Source organism: Pempheris klunzingeri, chromosome 21, assembly GCF_042242105.1.
Source record: "Pempheris klunzingeri isolate RE-2024b chromosome 21, fPemKlu1.hap1, whole genome shotgun sequence".
In the NCBI taxonomy this organism is placed as follows: Eukaryota; Metazoa; Chordata; class Actinopteri; order Acropomatiformes; family Pempheridae; genus Pempheris; species Pempheris klunzingeri.
In genome coordinates this window covers 3,111,274-3,135,876 of record NC_092032.1, presented here as the reverse complement: position 1 = coordinate 3,135,876, position 24,603 = coordinate 3,111,274, and the positions used below count along the sequence as shown (strand labels likewise).

Below are 24,603 nucleotides of genomic sequence, written 5' to 3'. Positions count from 1 at the left end.
AGCTAGCATTCACAGGCCATGTTAACATTAAACCGTGTATGTTAACATTAATGTGTGCTGCTATCTTGTCTCTCTAGACTGATGTAGGTACGTTGTGTGTCTCATGTGAGACAAGTTGGAAAAAGTAAGTCAGTCAGTCACAATACGGTCAAGGTCTGTGAGAAGAAAAGAGAATTTCATTTCAGGCGACTTTTTCAAACGTTAACATTCGATTTTTTTTTTTTAGATATGTGGTTATAGATGTTGATAAAGAGAGGACTGAGAGCTGAAACACCAGACAGCATTATGGCAGCAATGGCTCAAGTAAGAATGCATTCTGAAAAATCTTAAGACTTATAAAAAAAACTGTGATCTCAAAATGTGTCAGTTTTGGCAGCAGTCTAACTGTGCACAAGACAAACGTTCTGTTAAAACCATTCATCTTTACTATTGAGACTCTGACGGGAATCACAGAAATCATTCTTCACGAGAAGATAAACCTCATTTGAATGGGAGTTGGTAGAAGACTCCAATGCCTGTTTGGGGACTGTAATCATGTCTGCTGTCCACACTGGCTGTGAAGAGATCTCCCTCCAACAGGAGTACAGTGTAAGAGATGGGAGACAAAATCCAAAGTTTTTGGCTTTTTTTCTACATTATGAAGTTCAGCTCAATGTCAGATGAGGCTTCAGTATTGTAAGTTAGACAAAATCATGTGTATCTTCATCCTGACAGTCAGCATTTACTCTCTCCAGACCCTGTTCCCATGTTATACAAGTGCACCCTCAACACTATATCTGACTGTATTGTTGATTGCGGACATGTACTTTATTATTTATAGCGCATATATTTCATCTCATCTTGCTTTATTTTATGAATATGCACTCTACAGGTCTTAAACCACGAAGCATCCAGAGATCAAGATTAAGGAGACCACAGTGGGAACCAACATCCTCAAGGACAAGATGAGGTTGATGAAAACTGCCATGTTATTTGAACCTCAACTACCCCCCTGAACCCAAGTACACCTTTAAAGGTCCCCAAAAAGCTTGTCACTCTGATAAACGTGCATTAGGCATTTAACAGCTAAGTGACATGTATTAGTATTATGTGAAGGAAGTCAGAACTAGTACTGTTACTGCATTACTGTGTCATTAAATATTTAATTCAACTGGAAAATATTAGCACATGTCATAAAGTAGGTATTTCATTAGGATCTAGTACCTTTGCCCTCCGAGGACAAAAAGACTGCACTGTGTAATGTTAATGTTCTGTGTGCAGCCTCTGGGTGGACTTTGAGTCAAATCTTTAAGTTGTACAGCATTCTCTCTAAATGCAAATTATTTTTGTGGAATTTTTGTTTATTGCCATATTTGTTTTCAGAAATGCACAGTAGTAAAATGTGTGTTATGGTTCAATGTTATTCCACACCTTTGACTCTTCTCCTTTATGTCAATGCAAATCAGTTTTTACATTTGTGATTTTGTGTTGACACACGCTTAAACATGGAGCCTAATGTCTACAACACATTTGGACAGACAAACAGCTGTTTCTTTTCCCTTCTTTTATTTTGCAGTTAGCAGTTAAGTCCATCAAGTGGTGGCAAAGTAACAAGGTGACAAGGTGACAAACCTCTGAACAGAAACACAAAGGAAAAATGTTCACATTACTGTAACCTACTGCAAATAGTACCAGACATTTCCTTCTATGTAAACCGCTTCACCTCATTGTTTTACTCCATTTATATTTTGTAAATTTACATATGAAATAAAATTGAAGCAAATAAATGATGTCATGACTGATGAAATTTTAGCCCAATCATGCACCACATGGATCTTTACTGCATTTTAAAAGAGCCAATTTTAATCCAATTTTAGCATATTTACTCTAAATATTTTTAGCATATTTCTACTTTTTAACTTGTGTTTTTAAATTATCTATATTAAAGTGCATGAAGTGATTGTAAAGTGCAATATGTATAGGCTATATAAGTGCAATACATCACACTAACTCATGTTAGACATTTTGATGTTCTGGACCTTTGCTTTAACACATTTTCTCTGACTGGACCTTTAGGTATTTTAGTTGAATAACCCTGCGACAGACAACAACCAACCATTCACACATGGACGTGAAAGAGGTCAAACTGCCAGCCGCTCATGATGGCGCCGATCTCCGTGGCTAAAGCTAAAGCTAATGCTAACACAAAACCGCAGCAGCAGACTTCGGCAGGTTAAACACTTTCTGCATCTTACCGGCTGCCCCCCCCCCCGGATCTTGTAGAAGAATCAGTCCTGTCCAATATCTTTTAATATTTGCATTAAGAAATCAAATTGGAGTTAGAGGTGAAAATCAGGTACCCTGGACATGATGAAATTGCATTAACATGACACAGTCAATTGGTATTAAGGTAACTGACAAATAATTTGTTGAATCGACATGATTCTTTTAAAGAGTCTAATGTGAATGAAGTGTTTTGGTTTGAAAAGCAACGATTAATTGACATAAAGAGGAAAATAATGTCAGTTGGCCACATTCTGGTCATGTGGGACCGATCGACACAATAAAATCAAGTTTTTTTTTTCACCGTAATTATTTCATCACATTCTCAAGTCACTGCGTCTGATATGAAAGTGTGATGATTTTTTATATTTCTGCAATTTTTTTTTTTACTAATCCTCCCAGTGCCTGTGAGCTCAGTGGCAGCTCCAGCTTTAAAGATGAGGTGGCACGCTGCACTTCACATACTTCTAAAGTTGGTAATTTAGCTCCCAGCAAATTTAAGAAAAGAATCCGCTCCTGCTGACATATCCCCCGCAGCCACAGTGGTGGAAATGGCTGGTGTTGATCATGTAGTGAGAGATATGTTGAGAATCTGATCTGAAGTCTTCAGATCCAGTTGTTGTTGTTTGATATTTCATTCACCTGTTGCACTCGGATACAAGAGTGGAGAGAATACGTGATCATGCATTATACGTGGGCACGTTGGAGGTGACAGTCGTGGCCAATAACAACAATCACAACACCTCTTTCTTCCCCTTTAAACACACTCGTGTCATGTCACACTGATTGTTCGTATTTGTGGACATGTTTTACATCCTACTATCATAAAGTTGTCCATGTGTGATTTTATTATGTCAAGGCAGGCTATGTTTTCTGTGCTCGTTTGTCTGTAAAACTACTGGTTTCAGGAAACTTGGTAGAAGGATTCAGTATGCTTGTGCTGAATAACGTGCAAATTAAAGACGGAACAAGGGGACCTTGTAAGTGAGAGAATATTTAACAAGTTCAATATGTGTGCGCATGCAGGCAAATAATGGCATGAGGGGAACAGCAAGGCTCGGACTGACAGCTGCTTTGGATAACAAAATTAGCATAAAAGTCTCAGAAATATTGTGAAGTAGGAAGATGCTCCAACACAGTACTTATTTATCAGCAAGGGAAAAAGTAAAGTAAAGAATTAAAGAATTTATCACAGTCAGATAATTGAATCAGTCAGAACAGAGGATAACAAATGTTTTTTTTTGTCTGTGGCTGCACTAAAATCTCAAGTTAGTCTATTTCACTAAGTCATTTTCATCAACAATATTTTCAGCAAAGTTTAGCTAAAAAAAATCTACATTCCATAGTGTCCTCTTCGTTAGACCCTTACTGGCTTGTAAACACCCACAGACTGTTTGACTCCATGCCCCTAGTCTGTGGTTTTCCCTTAAAAATGTCTAATTTCCAAGCACCAATCGCCCTGATAACCCAGATGAAATCATCATGGTTATTTTGTCACACTTAACAAGCTTCTTTTAGCTGAGTGCTGTTCCAAGTAACATGAGTATACTGATCTTGATGTGTAGTTCCACTGTAACTGGTTTTAAGTCCTAAAATAGCTAAAGACTATTCCTAACTACTATGTAATCAATGGAGCAATGCTAACATGGACAAGTCAATAATGGATCGAATTAACTCAAAAAAATCTAAATCATCTGCAAAACTTCTGCTAATTGATTAGACACTGGACACTGGCAAGAAAATAGGTGTGTTGTAATGAAAAACTATTTATTATCTATCTAGCTCTTATCTAGTTCCCTAGAATAGTTCCATAATTAGTGCAACAGCAGCATTCACACTATTGTTATCCTGTTTTATTTTTCATTGCAACGGTTCAACTGCTGAAACTTTTGTCTTTAACTCTCTCTCACGGCCGAACCGTTTCACCCACAGTCACAATTTATGTATCAAAAACGTAGGAAAAATCCGTGCGGACGCAGCGACGTGGCTCAGAACACACAGAAACTCACGCAGCTCCCGCCGTGAACCTCGGGGCGACGGGAGTGCCGACCGACTGCCTCATTGACTGCCATGTTAAGTGAGAGCTTTAAGTTGAGGAGGGAGGGAGAGACAAAGACTTTTCTAACCTGCTCCGGCGCTCTCATCTCACAAGATAGAGACCTTAAATTACATGTACGTCTTCAGCAGACCCTCTTCTCTCCACTGGTCCGCACGTTATGGCTGTGACACGTACCGTTTTGAGTAAAACCTGGATTTTCAGAGGTGTGTCACAGCTGAAATCTGCCTTTGAGAACAGAGTGACTTGGCAGGCACCGTCACCACGGCAACCTGACAGCTGACGAGCAGCAGCTCATTAGTGACGTTTGAGCCACCAGATGGCAGCAGAGCAGCCTGACAGCATTAGGGCAGCATGTCAGCAACAGGGCAGCGTGTCAGCAGCAGGGCAGCGTGGCAGCAGCAGGGCAGCATGTCAGCAACAGGGCAGCATGTCAGCAACAGGGCAGCGTGGCAGCAGCAGGGCATTAGGGCAGCATGTCAGCAACAAGGCAGCGTGTCAGCAACAGGGCAGCATGTTAGCAACAGGGTAGCATGTCAGCAGCAGGGCAGCGTGGCAGCAGCAGGGCAGCGTGGCAGCAAGAGGGTAGCATGTCAGCAGCAGGGCAGCATGTCAGCATCAGGGCAGCGTGGCATCAGCAGGGCAGCATTCACACTGCAATTTCTTCAGGAATTGCAATTTTTCTAGTGTAATAGTTGAGAAGCAGTTCTGCCATTTTAATCCATGTTTCCCTGAACGCAGCATGTGTGGACCAGAGTGGAGCATCTGTCCATCCAATTGAACTCTACTGTTATCCCCTCCGCCCTAGGTGAAATATATTTACTGCACACCCAGCTCATATAACTACTGTGAAGTTTATAAAGAGAGGACTGAAACTGATGACTTGAAACAGTCCAATGCCAAGAGGAAAGACAATTAATCCTGCCTCACCATTAAAGACGTCTCCTTAATACAACGGAGGACGCCAAGTCCATCTGTGAAGTCAAGACGCAAGAGTCGTGCACACACGCAGATAGAGAAAGCTACGGCTCCTAATTCTGCTCATTAATCACCTGTCTGCGGAACATCCTCCAGAGAATAGAGCCCGGTTCCTCGGAGGCAATTACAACACTTGAATGAATGCTCTCGCCTGCAAATGCTCATAAGTAGCCATCTTATCCCTCCGCTGCCCTTCTTCTTTTTTTTGTGTGTGTGTGTGTCAACCGTAGAGCCAATAACTTCCATGTCCTCTGGAGAAATTTCCTCCTCCTCCTCCTCCTCCTGTCAAGCCTTTTTCTGCTGCACTGCTCTTGCTCCTCTTCAGCTTTGTAGTCAGCAGACTTTTTTCCGGGCACACATCCATTTGGCATGCAATGTGGGATAAATAAATTATAGCCTCTAAAATCAATGCCCAGTCCATGATGTAGGCTGTAGGCTTAGTGCTTGCCACCATGCTTGAATTTTGCCACTGGGGCTCCGACAAGGACCTTTTTTAAGCTGATATGTTGCTGTTCAGTATTTTTGTGAATTGATTTTTTCTTTTTTAACTGAAAAGCCATTTCAGTTTTTCTTTTTTAAAAACACATTCATTATTTGTCAGCGGTTTTCATGGGTATCATTACTTTTACTGCGCAGAATGATGGAGGCTTTTGAGGCATAATTTGTCTCAGGAAGCTGTTAGTTTGTCATAAAGCATCCCGCTCTGAACCAGTTTTTCCCCCCTTTATTTGCTTGCAACGTCTGAGAAAAGTCTTTAATTTCTCTACAGAACCACTCAAAGAATCTAAAAATAAATGGAAAAACAGTGGCAAGAGTGACATCTTTGTGCATTTATTTTTAAAGTAGAACAGTAGCGATGCAGTCACTCAGCCTTGCACACCGTGTGTTGATGTCGGAATGAAAGATTTATAACCGTCGGTGGACAGATGATGCCTTTTACTGAACTTGTTTTAGTAATTTCATATCTGGTTTCAAGGAGTCTGACACTAGACTTGGATAAAATACATCTTTGAATGTGTTGTCGGAGTGGCTCTTTGAGAGCTACACCGTAGTCAGCATGCTTCTATCACTTTGCTAATGCCCTCTTTCTCTCTTATCTGTTACTTTCTCTATTCCCAGATGGAGATGATACCGGAGCCTGATCCCGATGACGAGGGGACAAAAATAAGTGTAAGAACGCATCTTGTATCCCGCGGTTGTAGCCCGGTGCCAGTCAAGCGTGTCCTGTCATGACCCAAGTTGGCAAGAGTTTCATTCCAAGAAAAGCACAACTGCCGCTGATTTCCCTGAATAATACACCTTGAACCAGAGAAAGGAGCTAATCAGTGAAATCAGTGGCAGTGTATTATTACTGTCGGAGTGGTTTACTTCCTGTGTGTGTGCCCCAGCAACTGTTCCACCCCTTTTTTTTTCCTGCTACTGTGCGCACAGCTTTCCTCCAAATTACCTCTCTGGATGAAAATGTCACATCATGTAACGTACGTAATAAGAAGGGTCTAGAATAAAAGAACCTATTCTGTAAATGTCTTTTAACGTCGAATTCTGGTTCATTACAAATTGGATTATTATTTCAGGGAGACATTTTGTTGTTTTCTCTTGTCTGAGATCTTTTTAGCAATATATAATATGTATACACTTATAGTGTATTATTGCCATTAATGATGGGAAAAACTCAGAGACCAAGGTTGTATGAAGCCATGATTTTCCTTTCAGAATACAGCTGAAGTCTACAAACACCAAACGCAAACTAAGGCGCCTTTTTTTTTTGGTTCTGTTGTGATTTCAGTGAACCCATCAAAGTCTCCATACACAGCTTCAGGCAGGTTATCAGTATGCCTGGTCCTTAGATAAAGCAATGAGGTCTGAGAGAGAATACCAGAGAGAAAAGCCTATTAAGCTCAGAACCCCCACAAATTGAGCACCGCAGACAGGGTCAGCAGTCACTGAACTAACAACTGAAGGGGGGAAAGGACTCAGGATGCAAACCCTGATCTCGAAAATCAAAGTCCTGTGCTTTGTTAGCCTGCTGTTTCCCAAACACCTTCATATGACCTCTGCAAAGTAGCAGAAAAAAAAACAAAAAACATTGCATTGCACAAACAGTTGAGTCCTGATTGTATTTTGAGAGTTATGAATTCAATTTAATTGCTAAATTTAATTTAGATTTTTGCTTATTTAGTCATTTTTAAACTAAAAACTAACCACACCCCAACAAGGCCAAGAATACCATTGACCTTTTATTGGTTTCACAGTTAACTTACCAAAACAACTGCTATTTTGAAATTGCCTAAATAAACATTTCTCATAAAGTGTTCTTGGTAGCTCAACAATACGATGGATTAACGTCACTGCCGTGGATCTGAGTTGGTAGTTTTGTTGTCTGTTTTATAGTGTATCGGCGTCATTACCCAAGAATTTTTTCGACCGTTGCTATGGAGACGAGCACAGTCCACTCTGCGTTACGTTACAAAACTAATACACTTAAACTCATACTTAACTTAAACCTATTGATTGATTAATTACTATAATACTATAATATTGTTTAATAGATATTTTGGATATTCCATATATTTCCTTTTACAATCCTACTTTTTTAACATAGATCATCTAGATGCAGTGTTAGTACGAATTCATCTGTACTAGATATTTAATATATAGAGCTTTTACAACCCTATAAAGTTTGAGTGCACTAGACATGAAGGCCCTTTTTTTATAAAATGAAATCATTAAATTAGTTGAATATTAAACTACAAGAGCAAATATTAAATTAAAGGTGGCATGTGGATAACAAATTAAATTGTGTAACAGTGGAGGTGCAATTCACAGTCTAAAGTCAAGTTTGATGAAATATATGAAAGTGACAGGTGCAGGGATTAAAGGAGAGATGTGGAGTGGCTTACGACAGCAAATTGAAATGGAATGAAGCTCACCGATGGCGAAAAGCCCAAAACAACAGTCAAAGGCACCCACAGCATGGTATACGGTTCTTAAGACACCACTAGAACAGCTGAGTTAGTAATAACACTGCATCTGGATGGTTAATGATTCAATTCAGTAATGTAAACAATATAATAGTATCATGGTAATAATAGTAGTTTTGCAACGTAATGCAAAGTGCGTTCGTCTCCATAGCAACGGTCGAAGGGGCTCATGGGTAACGACCTCCACTTCTGCTATGAAAAACGGGAAAACAAAACTTGTTTTTTAAAAATTGAGGAGGAAATAGTTCAAACTGAAGGTCTTAACGGTAGTCCACCGCATTTTGAGCTATCAAGGACACGTCTTCACCTCCGTGGAAACAGTCGAGCTGCTGCCACTCCTAAAAAGACTGACGAGAAAAAACAGGATTGTCCAGGACTGAAGGAGGAATAGATGGTCACAGCATTAAGTGGTCATATTGTGGACTCATCAAGCACACGTTTTTGACTTGCTCCCAAGTTCAACAGAATCCTACGGATAGATATAAAGACGTACCGTGGGCATGAAAAGTTAATCAAATGAGAATTTCAAGTCCAACTTCAAAAGTCCAACGTCTTCTTAATGTGTTACCATCCAAATGTCACAGTATAATGGTCAACTAACCTGCCGTAGAATAAAATGGCACAATGTGTCATGAAACTTTGTGGTGTCCCATCATACCCTCCATTGTTATTACACTCTGGTCTTTTACTCTAACAGACAGTGAAAGTCCAGGGCAACGACATCTCACACAAACTGCAGATCTCCAGAGTGAGCAAGAGTGACGAAGGACTGTACGAGTGCCGGGTGACACGCGCCAACTACGGAGAGATTGTGGAGTACAAAGCCCAAGCTTGGCTGAAGGTCAATGCCACAGCCAGGCCACGGCGACCACTGCAACCTCCCAAGAAGAGCTCACCACTGCACCTGACAGACAAGAAGCCAAGAAAGTCCAGCTCAGCTCTGGGCCACGACAGCATGAGCTCAGACCAGAGGGTGGCCTCCACCTCCACCTCTCACACATCCTCCAATACAGCTAAACACAACCCCGGCTCAGGTAAGGCCCTGGGGGAGGGGGTAAAACAAAAGTACAAGCAGGAACATTTCATTTTAGAATGAGATTTCGCAGAAGCTGGCGGAGTAATCAACGTGTCCACGTTATTAATTAACAACACCACCAGTCTCCCTGAGATGCAAAGTGTAGCATACTGCAGATTCACATAGCTCGTAGCCCCAACTGCCATTTGTCTGCTTGCAAAGATCGTGGTACTGTTCACAGGGGAGGTGTGAAATCCAGAGTACTGTAACCTTTCACTCTGTCACACGTGGCGTTCAGGTATCGTGGGCGTAAGCTGTCATCTGGCCGCACATTAAAAAGATCACAGCATTAATCATCAATGTCTAGCCAGCCAGAAAGCAAAAAATAGAATAGTCTGACCAACCACAGCGCTGGGTTCATTCCTCTGCTCGGCCAATTATCAAGTGAGGATGGTCAAGACAAATCCAAAGCGTAATGTTGTTTCAAGAGACTGCAAAAAGACAGGAACACAACATCGATTTTATAGCTACAGGATGGTCATGAGGATGGTTCTTTCAACTCATTTGCAATGAGTTAAGTGGAAACAGGAAGTTGAGATGTAACAATTAAGGTGTTGGAATGGAATAATATCTTTATTTATATTTATTACTAAATACCTGTGGTCATCACACAGCAGAGGCACATTGCATGCATGGTAGAGCAGCCAGTAACTTCATTAATTAGCAGTAATTGTAAAATATCCCATCAGGGATTGATCAGGATGAAATGGTCAAAAAATGACATAAATTCAGCCAAAATGAAAAAAAAGAAAAGAAAAGAAAAATCTTTTTTTTCAGTCACCAAAGATATTGGAAACCTTGTTAGGAATCTTGTACTATTCAGGGATCAGCTAAAAGTCAATTGCCTGCCTCCAGCATACCCAAAATATTGCTGCTCAGTCCTCAACTCATTCTAAGATAGGAGATCATGTTCCACCCTTTCATGCATCTTTTCACTGGCAGCCCGTGAGTTTTAAAATTGTTTTTAAGACTTAACTGTTAATGCTTAAGGCGCTACACGGTAAGGCTCCGTGCTATATTTTAGAAATGGTTATCCCCAATGAGCAGGTCCCTGAAATCCTCAGGCAGGCTTCCTCTGATGGTTCTTAGAATTCACCTTATTACCAAGGGTCTTCTTGCTGCAAGCCTCACAGCTCTGGGATGCCTGTCTGAGATGGATAGCCAAAATCAGCAGCATCTTGCTGTATTATTTTCCAAATTGGTTTTGGTTGAATGTCACTGTTCTTTAATTGCTATCCTTGTTTGTTTGTTGTTGGTAGAATTAGAAAAATGTGTTGCCCTCTATGTGACCCAGGGTCAGTGACTATAAAGAGCTGACAGCAACACATACATACATTTTCTCCAGTATTTTAATTTTTGTATTAGCTGTTAAAATAATTTGACAGATGCTATAATTACCTAAAAAGTAAGATTAAGTTATTTTAGTGAACTCGAGCACATTTCATTTGTGAGCTTTACTGCAGTATGTCTCTATGGGGCTCTACTGGCCGGTCTGCAATTACATTCAGGAAATTGCAACAAATATCAATGTTATCTTTTTCTTTCATCAAACGGCAGCAAGGCTGTAATCATTTCTGGTGTAACACCTCTTCAGTTGTCTGAAATAGTGCAAACATCATCAACCTTTGCAAGAAATGGAAAACGTGCACACCAAGCTAATGGAAGATGACCCTTGACCTTTTAATGATTGTTGAGGTCAGCTGTGATCCCAGTGGATTTCTTTGACAAACATGAGCAAAATTCACCCATTTAAGGAATCCTTGCCTTCAAATAAGTGACAACACCCTGCTAAAAGGAACAGTCAAGCTAGTGAACAGAAATAAGTGCTCTAGATGATCAAACTGTCCGAGATAGTCTTCATGCTACATCTCACTGATGATGTAACAAGATGTGAGTAGTGGTATAAAAATACATGACCTCTTCCCATATGCTGTGAGTCACATGAACGCATATCTTGCTTAAACAGATGGAACTGTTGAAGGTTACGGCTAACAACATTAAAAGAAATCCATAAAATATTATATTACTTGGTTAAATATAAAACATCTATGTATTTAAATAATTAACCCTTTCGCTTCAGAAATGTGTGGATCGCTGTGTTACTTCACTAATAGTGTATTTAAAGAGCAGCTTAACACCTAACTTACATGAAACTTTCAACAAAAGGGGGCAGAGAAACACTGCTTTTCACTCTGTTAAGTCACTGTAACATGACAACTATTCAATTCAATTCAATTCAATTTATTTGTATAGCCCAATATCACAACAGTGTCTCACAGTGCTTTACAAAGTTCACTGAAATAAACAAGTGTAAGCGAACAAACAATCTAATAAAGAGTCCAGCAGTCGATGAAGGCCAATGGATCAACTAAACTAAACAACACAGATGTGGCTTCCTTTTCATACTACTTCAAAAAAAAAAGGGAAATTGTCTCGTAACTTTATAGTGTTTAGCTTTTAACAGTATACGTTCAACCTATTTTTTCCCTTTAGGTGCCTTAATGTGAATTTTCTCTCATTAACTCTTTGTTTTTAATATTCTTACTGTCAAACTATGCTACAATTGTACTGCTCCTTATTATGTATAAACGCCAATCATTTTCTACCTGGTCAGACAGTTCAAACACAAAGTCGGCTCTGCTCTGGGCTCAGATAACCCTCTGCACCCTGAAGCAAAACACAGAAAGATATTACTTGCCACTGAATAGAGGTAAAAAGTTGAATAATCCCCAGAGCTGCAGAGTTGGAGATTATGAGGCAGCCAAATTATGCTGACAACTGTGTTGCAGTGACTCCTCTGTGCGGTGTGTCTGACACTGATAAATGCCTCTCCGTGGCTGCTCAGGCAGCCTTAGCCACCTTTTCTGAGCGGCAAAGAGTTGTTACGGCTGAGGGCGACAGAGTTCTATTACTGCTTAGGTTTGAGGCAGATGAGCAACAATAGGGAAATGGGCTGAGATGAAATTAAAGCTGGGAGAGTGCAGATATTTTTCCTTTTCCGCATTGCTGCATCTGTAAACAATGAGGCACTTTCCAGATGGGGAGAATGTGACTGTGGCTGGTGGAGTGGCTGCAGCAGCAGCAGCAGCAGCAGCAGCAGCAGAGTGGTTTGTTCACAGCTACTCCCCACCAGTGTGTCAGCTGTTGTTAGATCACAGCTCAGCCTCCATCGTTCCTGGCAGTGTTGTTCTCTCAAAGCTCAGAGGTGACCAGAGCTGAATGCGGGAAAGAAAAATGTCCCCTAAGCCAGACTTGTCCCCACAGCCCGATGACCGCATGGAAGAAAAACAAATATGGACTCATTTTGATTTCGTAAGCATTCATCCACGAACGAATCCGAAGTAAAAAAAAAAATCCATGACCTTGCTTTTAAGAACCACAAAAAAAAAAAAAATACATTTTTAAAAAAATGTATTTATATATTTTTTTTCTTTTAAATGCCTCAACTCTATCTTTGAGGAAAAAAACACCAGTGAGTCATCTCTCCAGTAGGTGGTTAGAAACAGCAGGACTGCTTTTCGTGGCTGCATTCATATTGCTCAAGCAGTCGCACGCAATGTCAGGGTGTCACTTCAGGTTCATGAGAGTGGTTATGCGTGACCTTCCTTACTTACACTGTTGTGTTTGGATCCGTGTGAATTTAAATTCTCGTCTGTGAAAACTTAGTGGGGGAAAAAGTGTACTTTTGAGATTCACTGGAGAGATGTGGCTAAATGTTTTCATATCAAATGAGACTGCAGTAGTGGTAGTTACTGTGCATTACTGTGCCTGTTAAGTTGAAACTATACAGTAACAGTGCAAATTTGCAAAATTTGAATATATAGAATATATATATATATAATATAGAAAATTTCCTATCAATTAAATGTGTCCAAAATTATCTTAATAAACTAGACATCGAGCTACCAAGAATATTTTCTATCTGCTGTCAGATTTCAGCCTGTGATTTCATGCTGATTTGTGTAAAAGGACCCCCTAAAGTGCAAGGGTTATTTATTTATTTAATTTTTGATAACTTGTGTACATAATGTACTCATTGATATCCACTGTGCTCTCAAAGTGGCATCACGATAATGTTATAATATAAAGATAAGTATATTCAAATAACGTGGAGTTCTTCAGGGATCCATTCTCGGGTCTCTCCTGTTCGATAATGGTGTTCTGAGTTGCTCAGATTACAATGTATGAACTGAAGTTACAAGTTGCTGGGACAAATCTGGTCACTGAGGAGGAGCAGGAGAGTTTTAGCACTAATAGCTGTGTTTTAAAAAATGCCTGTGCTAAATGAATTGCTTTAATATTGTTAGTTATTGCATTCATTATATTTCTTGTTGTCCCCTTAAGAGTCTTTAATACTGTTTTGATGCTACACTGGATGTTATTTTAGCAAGGCTGGTCAGTTTTAGCTGTGAAACTGTAGGTGAAGACAGTTTTGGTCAGAAACGTGTGCTGTTTTGTTTTGGATGTTGCTATTCAGAAACAATACTGTGCTATCTTTGACAGATATTAGGGGGAGTTACCCTTTTAACCCATTATGTTTTGCTAACTCTACAAGCCCCATCACTATAATCTCTGTATACACTAACTGTGCAGCAAAACTTTGCTCACACCCCCAGAATTCTATTTAAAGTAATAGCAGGCATCCCAGAGATTTTAGGCAGAGTTCTGGGAAAGTGTGTTTGATCTGATGCAACCATAAGGACATGGGTTGGATGTGAACTCGGCAGTCTGATATATAACAAGCATCATATTTTAGAAGCTCTTCATATGTTTTGCATGCAAAAATCTTGTAAATTAACTAGTAACAAGCGCTAATTATAGAGGTTTAAGAACAATACTTCCCTCAGAGATGTATGGGAATGGAAGTGAAAAATGTCATGAAAAGAAAATACTAATGTACTCCAAGTTTATACTTATGTACATTAGTTAAGCAAATGTTTAGCAGTATTTTTGTGTGTGATGCCCCCACATTAAGTCCTAATCAGCTTCCTCATATCAGTTATGGCTACATGGTTTGGAAATTGTTGCAGTCATATCCTCTAAAACACACAAGACTGCCGGTGTCATCTTTTCAAATGTGGTGAATGGTACATTTGGAGCTTTTGCATTACACACCAAACCAGTCACTGAACAGTCAATCTGCAAGGTCATGTATTTAACGTATGTATTTGTATTTTCAGTCCAGGCTCAGGCAGCCAGACTGACAGACAGTCAACAAGCAAATCAGACAGCGAGTTTTATAACAAAGCCACCAGGCAAGTAAGGAAACGAGTCAAAGAGACAGTCAGCTAGCCAGGGATCAGCAGGAATAGATGGAACTGGCACTAAGCCAGTTTGAGCTCCCTGTGGAGGTGCTGTGGTGATTCACCTCGCTGCCTCACTGAACCTGACTGTCTCGCTGGCCTGGAATTGATATTCCACATCACCATTTCACCGAGCCAGAAACAATTTTGGCAAAATATAGTGTTGTGTTAGGTTAAGTAGGACAAAATGAACGAGTGTTCAGCATGGGTCTATTCCAGCATACACCAAGAAAGCCTGAAAAGGTTTCCACTAGCTCAGATGGATACTCTCTCTCATTATGCTTACACATAAGTCAGTCTGCAGTCCCCCAGACTGTGGAGCGAAGCCATGAAAATACATGGAGAAAATGCAAACTCAAAGAGGCACCCTGTACAGTCCTGAACCCCGAGACATGGCATAAAAGTCAGACAGCTCCAAATGATATGTGCCTCGGAAACCTTTTCAGCCAGCATTCATTTTTCTCCCTAGCCAAATAACCATGTAATCATTCAGCCGTAAATTAATCCGAAATGACTCGTAAAGACATCGTGACCTTGTCAACCAAACTATGACATGAAGTGGGAGGAGATGCTTTTAGCCACAGACATGGAGAAAATAAATTATACAGCTATCGCCAACATAAAAGGTAGTCTTTTTGGTGTGTTCAGCTGAAATGCTGGATGTGTTTTTTTTTTTTTGTATTTTTTTCTTTGCTCAGCAATTAAAATGCATGATCATGTACAAAAACAAAAACAATTCACAAAAGTTTTTCCTTTGTTGTTTTCTAAAAATAGGAACAGGAACACAGAAGGTACCTTTACCTCTAGTATGCTTGCTGGCAAGGTTAGTTTCAAAGTGAAAAACAGCTCACACAAAAAAAATAGCTGAAAGAATGGGTGTAATTTATATGACTTTAATAGCTTTAGACACACTGTTTCTTTCCACTTGTATATGGATAGTGTCTGTGTGCTTTTTTTTCTTTTAGTGGCAGGAATATAATTAAATTCTAATGAGTAGAACAAGGTGAAATAATTTCATATACATGGCAAGCATCATAGAATCATACTGTGCTTCAATGCGCCTGGCACTGATGGCTGTAGTTCAGTTAAAGGACAACTTGGGTTCATTACGGCTTATTTCCATAGTTCAATCAGAGATCCTGTGTGAAGTGAAAGTGATCTGTGCACGTTGGTGTAAAAGTAACAGCGGGTACGTTACAGAAGTGCCAGTGGGTCACCAACATGGTCAGCAGCTGGAAAACAGTGGTGGCTGTGATGCACGGCTCATTAAGGCAATTAAGGCACTCTTGGTGGCCAATTGCCACAAATCTGACCATGCAGACACGACATGCATATTTTTGGACCAGACAAATTCAAAATGCAGATACATTTGCGTTCTGTGCAAGAAGGGCCAAAGTGGTCTCCACCTGCTGAAGAGACTGAGGTCCTTTGGAGTGTGCAGGACTTATGACTTATGGCGTCTGCAGTCCTCTATGCAGTGGTCTGCTGGGGAGGAGGGAGCACGGAGAGGAACAGAAAGAGACTGAACAGGCTGGTCAGGAGGGCCGCTTCTGTCCTGGACTGCTCCCTGGACTCCATAGAGGAGGTGGGTGAGAGGAGGACGTTAACGAAACCCAAGTCCATCATGGACAACCCCTCTCACCCCCCTGCACGAGACTGTGGGGGCCCTCAGCAGCTCCTTCAGCAGCAGGCTGAGACACCCACCCCTGCAAGAAGGAACGCTACCGCAGGTCATTTCTCCCATCAGCCATCAGACTCTTTAACAGCAGCATCACTGGCTGAAGTTAACACACTGAGAAACAGTCCACAGTCACTACATGGTAGCTGATTGGCACTGTTTTTCATTCATAATGTCATATACCTCTATATTTATTTATTATCATTAGAATATAGATTTATCTACTATTGCTTGTTTTTCTACTGTTGCTTATTTTATTTCTATTTCTTTCTATTACCTTTCTATTATCTCAACTCTTCTCATAATAACAAAATATACAAATATACCAAAGCAGAACTCAAGTTGCAGCCCACAGCAGAGTGTTGGAGGTGGATACATGTCGATCTGTTCATATAAACACGCAGACAATGGGACAGTGATAAAAACTGCTACTCATAATGAATTGGACCCGGTGTTGCAGCTGTCTTCCGAGCTACTTAGGTCTGAAAGGTGGCCTCCAGCACTGCAGGGGGAGAGTCGAGAGAGGCTCAACTTCATGCAAATGTCCTCTGTTACAACGTGAGCGACAACCAGGCGAGAGCCAATCATGCATGTTTTGACTCTCCCACAGACGCAGAGAGTTGTTTACTACTCCGCTTCACAAGAGGAGTGGGGATTGCTTCCAGAGCAGATACAGAACACAGTAATGTCTTGTTAGCTCAGACATCACCGTTGTATTAAAATAGTTTTAACAATGTGTGCGGCAAGGTAAGAAAAGGCTGAGAAACAAAGCTTTCCTGTGCTCGGGAAAACAAATGAACAACTGCACCGCACGTAGTACAGCGGCTTAGTCGGAAATGAGCTGTTCAGTCAGAGCAGAGGATGTAAATAACATGCTCAGTGCAACACACATGCACACGACTGGAGCTTGTGTGTAAAGGGGTTTGGGGCCTTCTTAGTTTAAAAAAAAAAAAAAAAAGGCAGTATTTTTCATTTCTTTGCGCAGAGAAAAACAGTTATCCTTTAACTGATAAAATCTACATGTACCTTCTGTTTGCCGCTCGTGTTCTCTCAGACATCCAAACTGAAAAATGACTTTACAAATACCAACCAAAGCAACAGAAACCACTGCAACAACAAATCAATAATGTATGAATAACAATCTCCTCGCAGTTCTGTACAAGTGTGACTTGATTACCAGATTCTGGATAGAGTGTAGCATTCAGAAGTGCTTCGATGGATTCTAAAAGTACATCTGGAAGATGTCAGATCTGACAGAAAGGGCCCAGCACAGCCGTGTGGTGTGCAGTGACCCATCATGTTAGGTTATACCCAGGAGGAGGTCATTATGACCGAGCCCTGGTAGCCTTCCCTCGCTGTCCTGCTGCTGTGTTTAGTTGTAGCTTGAGAAAAACAGATTGGTAGAAAATAGTTTCATTTGCTTTTGTTTCCTTTTGATCCTTCATTCCTTGCTGTTATTATTTGTTGCAGGAAAAGACAGGAGAGCAATGCTGACCCACTGTGAGGACAACAGCAATAGTATTGTATTTTAGTGGGTACAGTTCTGATGATTCAGAGGAAGGACATTTGTGTGAATATTTGAATTGTAAAAAGGAGGGACAACTTCTTTGTGTGATGTTTTTTTTTTATTATCATTTAATGATTTACTCAAAATGTTAGTGTATACACAGAATCATTCTCTTAAACTATGGTTATTATTAACAGTAGGTATGGCTTCAGTTCATTCGTAATAATTCTATTATGAATCAGTTCATAAGAACTTACAGAACTCCAGATCTTGTGGAGTTATTTCTTGGCAAAGTGAAGAAGGAAAAGGGTGATACTATAGTTGACATTACAAATGAATACTGCAAAGTACTGCATAATTATGAAAATGTAATGTGTTTAATAAACTCTATTATAGAGTTTGGCTACTGGCTCGATAAGTTTTGTAGTAGTATGAGACCAAACTGCAAGACAAGAGGGACATATTGGAAAGTATGGCACCATGAAGATATGCATTCTAGTAAGATCGACTTGAAATGATTCAGGAAATGTCAGTTTCATATTTAAGTCCACCATTAGAGAAGGAGTGGGTCTAGATTGTCCTTGACATTGAACCCCACATTTTTTCCTTCTTTGAGAATGCAAACCATTACATAAAGTTATAATTATTTCTAATGTTTGAAACCATCAAATCAAAGTGTAGAAGATATTCAGTTTAACTACATTCATTTCAACAAAACAGAAGAACAGAGAAATCAACTGCACTGCATTGTTTCTCACAACCGTTACTTAAACAGGACAAAATATCGCATTTTGTTGTGGACTATTTTCAGGGGCAGATTAGTCCACATTCAGTTCTCTAGTGAGTGTTTTGGGCAAACAGAATGGTGTATGTGGAATTGAGTCAAAGTAAATCAGTGCAACGGTGAGGCTTATTGATGGTTTTCAATGGTCTCTGGACAACAATGGATTCTATGGCTCAGAGGAAGAAGATATATTAGGCAGTGATACAAATACACTTGTTTGTGGAAGACATTCATTGTGGGTTTTTGTCTCATCATGGGTATGTTGACAAAAATATACAATATACAGATCAACATTACTAACTTTTAACAAATTACTACCGCTATCTTTCATACATTGCAATCTTTCAGTACAATAATAACTAAAAATGCAACAGAAAACAGATTCACTTAACATTAGTACAGTAAGAGGCATTCTTATTGTCCTAAACTCCTGAAATCATGCATCAGTACAGTATATGAACATTGCTCATCAGCAATTAGCAAACTAATTATTATTTGATGAACTTTGGTGACCCAAAAAGCAACTGAATGAAAACAGCTAAAGAACAGGAAGGGTTCATTAAGACAACAACACAGCTATCAAACTTTCAAAATTCATGCATGCACTAGCTAATAGCAGTGCTAATACCTGTCTATTACCACATCACCCTTCCCTCTCTGACCTATCACCACTCAAAATTTGCCTCAAATGTCACACCAGTTCTTCTCAGAGTCAGCCGGACTTTTCATCAAGGTTTGCCAAAGGAGCTATAGACTGAAGGCATGGAGGTTTAGTTCAAGTTCAATACTCATTGACACATTCATCAAGGTTCATCCTCAGTAAGTACTCAACATTTGACCAGATTGGTTGTGCAGTTCAGGATACAGCTAGACTTGTTCCACTATTGAAGACTTTGAAAAAGCTTTGAAAACCTTGCTGGACATGTCAGTTCATTGTTATTATGTGATTAAGTTAAATATGGTACATGACTGGGAATTAGAATGAATACATATATGGTATGAGGAGTAATAATGTCAGTAATTGAGTGGTTTTGAATATTAATGTTACTTTGTACAATATTATTACCATAAGGGCCCAAGCACAATGCGATGTGACCGAAACATGCTCTTCAATGTCTCCCGACAAGCCAGTTAACCAAATCCCATTCAGATTTGGTCAGAAAGACCTTCATGATGTTTCATAGTTAAAATTGTGAATCTCCCTGGAAAGGCGTTACCGTGGTGGCATGGTGGATTTTGATCCTTCGCCATGAAAAAACAAACTTTGCTTTGATGTATTCCTCCCAGTGGGTTAACCAGAGCCACCTAAGATTTGGTTCAAAAAGTCCCAAGAGGTTGCTGATGCTAAAATGTGAAGCTGATTTTTGCCAAATGTGTTGCCACGACAACACATTACAAATGCGTTGCCACGACAATACATTACCATTAAACAGGAAGTTGCTTTTGAAGGGCTAGACGTGGTTGAAAACTCACCAAATTTGGAACACACATAAGGAGGCCTGAAAGATGTAATCTGATTTGATTTATGAGTTTGGGGGTGGCAAGAGGGCTCAATGGCGCCCCCTACAATATTTTAATAAAGTAGCCCTCGCGCTACGTTTCACCGAGATGTACGAAATTCGTTAGGTATATGGAGCATGCAGAGACCTTAAAAAAGTCTATGGTGCCTTGACCTAAACCCAACAAGAAGTTCACCATTATGAATTATGTACATTTTTGCCATTTACAGGGGTCGTAAATTGACGAACTAATTCAAGAGGGTTAATACAATTCACCTCAAAGTCGGTCAGAGCAGAAAAGACCTTGACGATGAAAATTTGTATCAACAAAACTTCCATTTCCATGTTTCGCCATGAAGCAGGAAGTTGTTTCAGCTTCAGCGTACATTGTCCAATCTGCCCCAAATTTCAGAGGTTTGATAAGAGTCCTTGCCTGAAGACATCTGCATCAGTGGCCACAATCACTGCACCACCCACTGGCAACAGGAAGTCAGCCGTCCGTGGCAATCATCATTTGATTGACATGAAATGTTCAAATACTGGAATATAGACGTGATAAGTGGGTGTTCTCTAATGTCACATAGGGGACACAGGAAGTGGCATCCAACAAGTTCATGGAGTGTCCAAAATACGTGACAATTCATGTGTGGAAATGGGACGCGGCCACCGCACACCCCGGCCTTCACAGAGGTGCAAGGGCCCGCTAATCACTGCTTGCAGCTTTAGTTATTATTACTATTATTATTATTATAAGAGCTTGATATTAGGGCATCAGTGCATGTTTTTTCCATGTACATGTGCATGTTATCTCTCTGCATCTGTGCCTTGCTCTAATTCCTCTGGAGGCTGATTAATTATTCTCTGTGTGAAGGGTGTTTTGGCCCAGAGTGATTTTTATTCCTCTGTGGCACTCCTGTTCTCTCGATCACATCAAGCCAAATGAGATGTGGAGGGGAGGAATAAAGGGTCAGAGCCCTCCATCTCTGACCGCCCCCCTCACCATTCATCCCCTAATTCCCAGCAGCCCAGAAAATCCAGAGCTAGGCTCCAACTAATAAAGTGTCAGACAATGGAAACTAGTCAATGGCAATATGATTTAGTGTATATTTAATTTTCTACAACTTTGTACTTCTCATATTCCTCACTTTTCACTCCTGTCTCTCTCACATCATTTCTCTCACTGTCTGTGCAGATGGAGAGTAAACTGTGTGTCGTCCACAGAGTTTTGCTGCGCAGGATTGTTCAGTTGTCATCAGTTTACTTTGCTCTCATCATTTCAGGTTCAATGTTGTCATGCAAAAGAATCAACCAGTCGGCTGAAGAAGCTGTGCTCTATTTTACAGCTGTTAATCATGTCAGATGCTCAGTAAACAGTCACAGCTGCCTGTAGTGGAGAGGCAACAGTAGCTGACCATGTAAATCCTTTTCACAACACTCTCAAAAGCTGTTTACTTGATGAGGGGGGTTACACTTGTAGTTTTCTGTGGCTGTGGCAGATTGTGGCATTCGTGTCCACTCCTCACCAGCACAGAGCCAAATTTTAGACCTTGACCATTTGGTATGAATGCACATATAAGTTATATTCACAGTTTTCAGTCACTGCACACTATTGAGTCACAAGGTGAGTGAATGTAAATGTTGAATGTTGAGTGATGAATGGGCCAATAATGTTTGCCATAGAGTTAAAATCAACTTTATGATGCATTTTATGTCATGATGAGTTGAAAAGTACGTAAGGCTCCAGAGTGTAATACATACATATACTATATGTATATATATACTCTTGTTAAGAGTAGGAGACTTTTGTCATGATGGTTACAGTAATTAAGTAGTAATTGACGTAAATGGCCATCATTAAATATAAAGTTAAAAGTTGAATGTCAGAATGATTTTCTGAAACTACTGCTGCTCTTGTTTGTCTCTTGTTTTGAGGTCAGTCTTGACAATGTGATTTCACAGGATGGTGTATAAAAAAGCATGCCTCTTATCAATGCATTTTGACAAAACTATGCACAAAGATTGAGTAAAGGATGATGGTTTGAGTTAAAAAAAAGTATGTTAGTTATGGAAGTGAAATGATGTTATGTACGTGACTTAATTTATAATAACTAAACATTGGTTATTTTGAGTTATTATAAATGAGTGGTTTGAACCGTTCACCTTTCTGTGTGGAATGTGCATGTGAAAGAATAATCTCCTCCTATTTAGATTCCTCCTGTATGAATGACGTGTGAATGGATGAATGAGGATGTGATGTAAAAGTACAGATTTACATGGTTTCATATAGAAAAAAAACAAAGAAAAGTGAGACTTTTCTTGTACCAGACATGGCTGCTGCAGCTATTTTCAGCCTCCGTCTGCCCGCACAGAACAGTCTGCCTTCTTTGCTTTTGCCTTTACATCTTCATGTTACTAAGAGCTGGCGTTCGTGAGGAGAAAACAATGGTGGACAGCGAGGTTTGCGGTGGGCAGGGACAGGTGGAAGAGCTGGAGAAGATCACATGATCAGTAAATCCCCTTATGACATCATAACGGGAGCCAAATCTAAAGGACACGTTTTTACGCACATTGACTAAAAATGGAGGAGGAGGAAAAAGAGAGAGAATGGTCTTGCCTCAGAGTTTGGGGGTCTCTACACAGCGGGGAGTGCATTTAGCAGAATATAGGACCTTTAAAACCAGATATAATTTTCTGTCTTGCAGAGTTGCACCGGTTTATCTTTTCAGCAAGCTAGAAAAAATTGGTGCAATGCTTACATCAGAAAATGTCCTTCTTTTAATGCCGTGTTTCTTCTCTTCTCAGGTACAAGAATATCATCCAGCTATGGACTGGCTGTCCTCCTTCTCGTGTGCGGTTTGGTGAGGGGTGCCTTGTTATAATTTGAAGAACTGACATGGTTTGCACCCCGATCTCGCTCTCTCTCTGTTTGCTCTCAAAGTGAACGAGAAAATTGCCTGTTTTATTTCCTCCCACCCCCCCACCCCCTCCATGCGGACAGCACAGTTGGCCCTCATTTCCCAGGCACTACTGCTCTTGCACCCAGCACATTGTTCTTAGCCACTGTAAACACCAGTCACCTTTAAATCAGTTGGATTACCTTTTGTACAGACGTCGACTCAACACCACCCGAGGTGCAATACTCTGGTGTTAAAATGGATTCTGTAGGATAACTGTGTAGAATAACTCTAACTGAAGAATGACTTTCTTATGATTTACCGTTCCTGTTCATGTGTTCATTGCTCAAAAGTGAACAAGAAAAAAGGAAGAATCTACATTTGTGTAATATATATGATTCTAGATGTATATGTGTTTTATTTGAAACACATAGAATTACTATATGTACTGTATACACACTAGCTGACATTCACCATATTAGCTGTGAAACTTCATTGTGAATAGAAACTCTGCCCCTCTCAAAGAAGCAAATGAAATTCAAGTACATGTTAATTTAGACTGTTAACATCAACCGTCAAGTTGAAAGAGGTTAAATTTCTCATTTTCCTTCCAGCTTACTGGCCATTCAAATTATCGACTGTGCACAGCTTTACATTTTTTTTAATTATACATATACAGGTGGGCACGCTTGTTGGTCTGAAGGCTTACAAGAAGGGAACATACGTTATTTGAGCCATAGAAGTCAACATTTGGAGGTCAGCTTCACAGTATGCGGAATTTGGCTTTATTTTAATGTGGCGACTTAAAAAATTATGTCACCATTTATGAGTCATTTAAAAATCCTGATATGTGGCCACTGGATGATACCTGCATCATTTTTAAATGGCATGCTTTATTTTCTGCGGTCCTCCCGGATAATTCTCAGTATTATAGAAGGGTGAATTAGTATTTATCCGCTTTGGATGCTAGAGTATCGCTAGTTCATATGATGTTGATGCCAGCACGTCAACGCTCACCATTTGCAGATAGATGTTTGAGCGGCTGGATGGTGACATGCAGTGCAACACAGAGAGCAGACTCACATATATTCAACACTGTATATGACCCGTGTTTGGGTGATACGACTTAGTTTTGTTAAAATCTTAACTTTAATATCTATTTTTAGCTTTATTTTCAGATGATATATCATAGATATTTTTATCCATGCAGAGCATTTATAAGCAAACCGCTTTGACAATCTGACACAAACACAGACAGCTGTTTTCTTTGTTTTTGTTTCATAGTGCAACACCTTCAGTGATACAGTCTAAATAAATGGGATTCTTTTGATGTTGTTAACTTTTGAGCTGAAAAGAAAAAAATGTGCGCCAACCATCAGAAATGCAGATGTTCCGATTCAAACTGAAATATTTATGAATGATGAAGTAGTTGATTCACGTCTCAAGACTCACACTGTAAGTGAATGTTATCTACTATCAGTATCATGCTGCCAGATTTTGGCAGTGACCCTGCAATGAGATCAGTATTTTATTTTGGAAGACATTGACCCCTAAGCACGTGTTGTTTTTTTTTTAATTTTTTGCTT

General features: G+C 40.0%; 1 protein-coding gene across 1 annotated transcript in view; it reads left to right on the top strand.

Moving 5' to 3' along the window:
* vstm2a (V-set and transmembrane domain containing 2A) overlaps positions 1 to 16,483 on the top strand; it is a 62,394-nt gene extending 45,911 nt beyond the window's left edge. Inside the window, exons 3-5 of the mRNA XM_070853327.1 lie at positions 6,416 to 6,466; positions 8,975 to 9,311; positions 16,236 to 16,483. Coding sequence (XP_070709428.1) covers positions 6,416 to 6,466; positions 8,975 to 9,311; positions 16,236 to 16,483 — 636 coding nt within the window. The remainder of the gene's footprint in view (positions 1 to 6,415; positions 6,467 to 8,974; positions 9,312 to 16,235) is intronic.
* The last annotated feature ends 8,120 nt before the right edge of the window (positions 16,484 to 24,603 follow it).